The 5,346-nt window shown below is 36.3% G+C and overlaps 1 protein-coding gene across 1 annotated transcript; it reads right to left on the reverse strand.

Annotated features, from left to right (window-relative positions):
• Positions 1 to 1,563: 1,563 nt before the first annotated feature.
• LOC130987139 (abscisic acid 8'-hydroxylase CYP707A2-like) lies at positions 1,564 to 4,202 on the reverse strand. The gene is made up of 7 exons (XM_057910764.1): positions 3,789 to 4,202; positions 3,382 to 3,703; positions 2,916 to 3,296; positions 2,672 to 2,834; positions 2,442 to 2,548; positions 2,240 to 2,358; positions 1,564 to 2,025 (listed from the first exon to the last, which is right to left on the reverse strand). The coding sequence occupies exons 1-7, from the start codon at positions 3,974 to 3,976 to the stop codon at positions 1,932 to 1,934; spliced, it is 1,374 nt and encodes a 457-aa protein (XP_057766747.1). The 5' UTR covers positions 3,977 to 4,202; the 3' UTR covers positions 1,564 to 1,931.
• Positions 4,203 to 5,346: the final 1,144 nt, after the last annotated feature.

Here is a 5,346-nt window from a genome sequence, read left to right on the forward strand (position 1 = left end):
TATATAATTAAGCTAATTAATTAAGGTTAGTGGTGCTGAGTTTTCAAACTTTTTCACTTTCTGGTGTAGACTATGACCAAACGAAAGCTACAATGTTCAATGTCCCTTAGCAACTCATCAAAATCAATCGACACTTAATTGACTCATCGCCTTAAAGCCTCCAAAACAAAAATAGAGTGATAATATTATCCTTTCTTGAAGTGAAAAGAAGAACTTAAAAATAGTAAAATTCTCTTTTATAGAAACAAAAAAAATTCTCCATTTAAATGTCTCATTTTTTTCCTTCATTTCCTACAAAATAAAATTCCATCATTTTCATTTCGAGGATGGATAATATTATCACACCAAAAATGGAGGGATAATATTATCTCTCCTTGGAGTGAAAGAATGAATGAGAAATGATGAAATTCTCTTTTTATATAGGAAATAAGGGAAAAGAAATAAGGTATTTAGAAAGAGAATTTTTTGTTACCCTTCATTCTCTCTTGATAAATTTATAAACCAAATAGAACGCACCCTAAAAGTGTGCATGTATTATTCAATATTTTGGATGAGATATTTCGGACAAGCTGTTGAAACTCAAAACAAAAACATGTCCACTGAAAGCTATGTAAGTTTTGGGTTGTGCACTGAATGCACCTTCCCAGAATTGAGACAAATAATTAACATAAAAGAAATTGACAGAATGAAAACTGCTCTTCCACAACGTGAACTCATTCAATATTCATGCCCCAGAATAACTGGACCATATATTTTTTTCATCTGTTCCTTTCGTGTATATAATGCAAATGTCTTCATCAATTTCATCATTATCAATTACTACCATATACTACTATTTGTGATAAAATACTCCCAATTTATTTAATACCGTATCCGTTTTCTTATGTACAAAACACTAGTGTGTGTGAGAGAAAGAGACATTGTCTGCATGGATATAAGTTAGGGGTGTACTCGAGCTAAACTGAATACTTCGAACCTCATGAGTTTAGTCGGGTCAATAAAATATTAAATTATTAAGTTGTAACTACTAATAATTTTATATTTTCAAACTAAACTGCTTAACGAGCTAGTTCACGAGAGATCGAACCGAATACTACCACGCTTAAACATGATTCGTTTAATTGATGAGTTTTTTTATCAAATCGAGCTCCGAATAGCTCACAAATAGTTTGGTTTGTTTACAGCGTCATGAATAACTATAGAGTTTGGTTTAAGGCATTAAAATGAGTCAGAGGATTTTTTAGGTCAATAACTTATGTTGATTTGAAAATTAGGACAAAAACTTTCGAATTTGTAAAAATAGGACACTAATTTTTTTTAGAGTAAAAATAGGACACTAATTAATAAGCGTCGTAAAAATAGGACATTTCTCGGCTTATAATTGGCCGAAAAATGTCCTGCGGATGCAATACTTATTAATTAGTGTCCTATTTTACTCTTAAAAAAAATTAGTGTCCTATTTTTACAAGTCCGAAAGTTATTGTCCTAAAAAACCCTCGAACTCCATTAAAATCGAGAGGTAATTAAGCCAGGTTAACAATAGTAGAAGAATGCCCACAAATATTTGGAAATATTAGATATTATATCATATATCATCATCTGCCTTGCGGACTTCATACATGTAGGAAACAAGGAAAATAAAACTATCCTATGTATTAAGTCCTCTTCTTGATTTTCTCATCCTAGTTTAAAAAAGTAAATGTAGCCTGAAATCTTTGTCATCAACTCCTCCTCCAAACGAACTACGTACTTATTATGCTGTAGATGGCCAAACTCCTTATACAATAAGCTTTCTCCTCATTGCGGATTTCTTCCACCACACCACATACTTATATCATATTGTTATACTACTATATATATTAGTCTTATTTAGTGATATGATTAAACATTTTTTTGGCATGTGAGAGAGTCCCATTAGTGAGACAAACTTTCTATTCTTTGAGACAGATCTTGATTGGCAGACCATTCTGTGGGAGGGCAAACGGTCCGTACTGAATGCCCTCGTGTGGGCCCATCATAGACCACCTGCAAATTATAAAACTTGCTAAGTTTAGTACTTCACTTTCAAAAAATGGGTCTCCTCTAGGATTATTTCACGATAAGATAGATCAGAATTTAAATATTCTAATCATCCATTTGGAAATAGGTAATTTCAATCTGAAATTTAACTTGTCTCAAGAAATTAAGTTTATAAACAGAAAAAATTGACAAAAATCAAACTTTATAATTTTGACCCCACCTGTACTTTGTGGTGAGGTGGTGCACAAGCACCAGGATCTCCAGCTTGGCCAACTCATTCCCTGGGCAGGAATGGACCCCACTGCCAAATGGCAAGAATGTATTGGGCTTGGGTTCAACCTGTCACATCATGGAAAAACTCTAATTTTAATTTTCATATTCATCTAAAAAATGGGACTTTAGTTTGTAATAACAATATAGACCTCAAATCTTGAAGGATCAAAAATGTCAGGGTTGGTGAAATTTTCTGGGCTGTGGTGAATGTTTCTGAAAAGTGGTAGGACTTTCCACCCTTTTGGAATGCGATATCCTGTTTAAGTATTTACAAACAACAAGACAATGAAATTGTTGTTAGTGAAAGAGATTTTTTTATTAATTAGAACCAATTAATTTTGTCCTAATAGTAATAGCTAGCTAGCTTCTAATTAATTACCCATAAACTCCACATCTTCAACAGCTTCCCTAAAGGTGAAAGATAAGATTGATGCAACTCTCATGGTTTCATTGATCACCCTCGCTGTGACAGGCATTTTTCTGGTGTCTGCCCAATTCAAACCCCTTTGATCACTCGATCTCATTATTGCCTCTTGCTCTTCCTGCAAGTCCACAAATAAAAGAAATGTTACTACTATAATATTATTGAAAAAAAAAGAAAAAAAAAAAGGAATATATCTTACAGTAACTGCTTGAAGGGTGATTGGATTCTCGGCCAAGAACTTGAAGAGCCAGGTGAGGACGGTGGCGGTGGTGTCGCGGGCGGCGAAGATGACGCCGATGACATTGTCGGTGATCTGGTCGTCGGTTAAAGCGTGGGACATGAAGGATTGGAGGAGGTCGGAGTGGTGGGCCTTAGTCTGTCTTCTTAGAGAGAGAATATTGGCCAAGATGTGGGCCAGCTCCCTCCTGGCCTTCATGGCGGCGTAGAAGAGAGTGCCGGGCACGTTGAACGCCATCGAGTTGTACCCGCTTTCCAGAATGTAATAACACCTCTTCAGATCCTCTCTGTACGAAACCTCGTCCTTTCCCAATATGGAAAGTAATGCCACGTCGAATGTGTACTGCACGTTGATCATGAAGATGATGAGAGAGAGAGAGAGAGAGAGAGAGAGAGAACAGGCTGTTTTCTAATTAATTAAAGCCTACTGTTTTCATTTCTTGAAAGGTGGTGATGAACTGCGTGTGCTGCCACGAGTGGAGGGAGGTGAGGGCGATGGATTCGATGTCGGAGACCATGGTCCGGATGGCGTGGGGCATGACGGAGCGGAGCACCAGCTTCCTGAGCTTGGCGTGGTAGTCTCCCTCGTGGAAGAAAATGGCGGCCTTGCCGATCATTCTCTCCTTGCTCGCCGGGAATGTGGGCTTGAAGAGATGAGCTTCGGAAACCAGCACCATCTTCGCCGCTTCTGGGCTCGACATCATCACGCACCGACACCCCAGCACCTGGCTTTTGAATATCGACCCGTACCTGCAGTCGTGCCAAAATCAATTACAAAATCCATTCATATATATATATATATATATATATGAGAGGAATTAAATATTGATTTTACTTCTTGACTTTGGCGGCGAAGAAAATGCTGGGATTTTGGGAGTAGAGTTGGAGGGTTTCGCCGATGTAGGGCCAGCCCATGGTGCCCGGCGGGAGGGGGAGGCGTGCATGGCGGGAGTAGAGGAATTTGAGGAGAAAGAGGGAGAGGATTATGGTTGCTGCCAAGAGAGAGAGGGATATGAACTCCATGATTCTTCAAGTATTTGAAGCACTAGCTAAATAGTGTGTTTGGTGGTGCTTTTGGATTGATGGAGAGAGAGCAAATGATATTGAGATGTTTGTTGCCCAAGAGAAAATGAATTGGGGTGTATATATAGGTAGGATTGTTGGGGTGGGGAAGACCACCCACCCTTTCGGTTACAGCTTGAATGCCACAAAAGAATCTCCCAACAGCTGATGAGTTCGCGTGTGTGTGTGAGAGAGTGTTGAAATGTGCATGGGCATTTGGGGTATGAGAGAGAGATGGGGTGGGGGGAAGGACACGTGTGGGTTGAGATGGGAGGAAGGACACGTGTGGGGAAATGTTGGTTGACCATGACCATGACCATGACTATGAGTCTATGACCATGAGTGGTCTAGTTGAGGGATCATCACTTGACAAAACTAAGAGGGGATCAATTTCATACCTCCGTACCATCAACACCTTTTTTTTTTTCTTTTTTTTGTAATATTCAATTATTCCTTCATATATTTTCCTGTGCACAAATAAATTTATAATAAAATATATATACAAAATACTAAACATATTTTGAGGATAAAGAACTTTAAGGACCACGGATGTCACATAATACTTTATCCGTCCATAAAAGAACTTTCTAAAAGAGAATCAGATATGTTTTAAGAAAAAAAGTTGTCGAATTTATTACGAGTAATGAAAAAATGTTATAATTATGGTCCAAAGATAGGTAGAAAGTTTTCTTGTGTACGACTCAAAAAAAAAAAATAGAAAATTCTTTCATAAACGGAGGTAATAATACTACTCTTTATCACTTTTAAGGATCACGTTCTATCTTATATCTTCAAAGTAGATAAGTTAACATTACGAAATGGTGAGGTATTTATTCACTTTGTCCTATTTCAGTGGCCTAGTTATTAAGAAGAGTAAAATTAATGGAGTAAAACATCTAGTTTATATTTTTTGTAGTAAAAATTTATTATTAAAAAATAAAATATGTCAAGTCTAGTGGGACGATCCTAAAAGAAAAGTAGACCAAATGAAGCGGAGGAATGGAGTAATTCTCTTTGGCTTCCATATATCTTTGTTCGAACAGCTTCGTTATTTTATGACGTATGCAATGATTCAACTAAAATTAGCTCACGTTAAAAGTTAGCAATAATTAAGCATGGCTTACTTAGTTACTTTGACCTAGAAATGGTAAATCATCCAAGATATATTTAGATATACAGTCCCTTTATTCCTATTTATCTTTCTTTTTTCATACAAATTAACAAAATATAATTTTCTTTTAAATATAATTATATTTATTCTATTTTATCCTTATTTATTATCCTATATATTATTTTTATAAATAATCAATAAAATATTTAGTAGAATAAAA

Source organism: Salvia miltiorrhiza, chromosome 5 (genome assembly GCF_028751815.1).
Source record: "Salvia miltiorrhiza cultivar Shanhuang (shh) chromosome 5, IMPLAD_Smil_shh, whole genome shotgun sequence".
NCBI classification, from domain to species: Eukaryota; Viridiplantae; Streptophyta; class Magnoliopsida; order Lamiales; family Lamiaceae; genus Salvia; species Salvia miltiorrhiza.

What these genes read in the sequence shown, in the direction of transcription:
- LOC130987139 (XM_057910764.1), bottom strand. Translation starts at nt 3,976, where the DNA reads ATGGAGTTCATATCCCTCTCTCTCTTGGCAGCAACCATAATCCTCTCC. An exon ending in TTCGCCGCCAAAGTCAAGAA is followed by an intron (nt 3,704 to 3,788) that starts GTAAAATCAATA and finishes GCACGACTGCAG; the next exon opens with GTACGGGTCGATATTCAAAA. An exon ending in CCTTTCAAGAAATGAAAACA is followed by an intron (nt 3,297 to 3,381) that starts GTAGGCTTTAAT and finishes ATCAACGTGCAG; the next exon opens with TACACATTCGACGTGGCATT.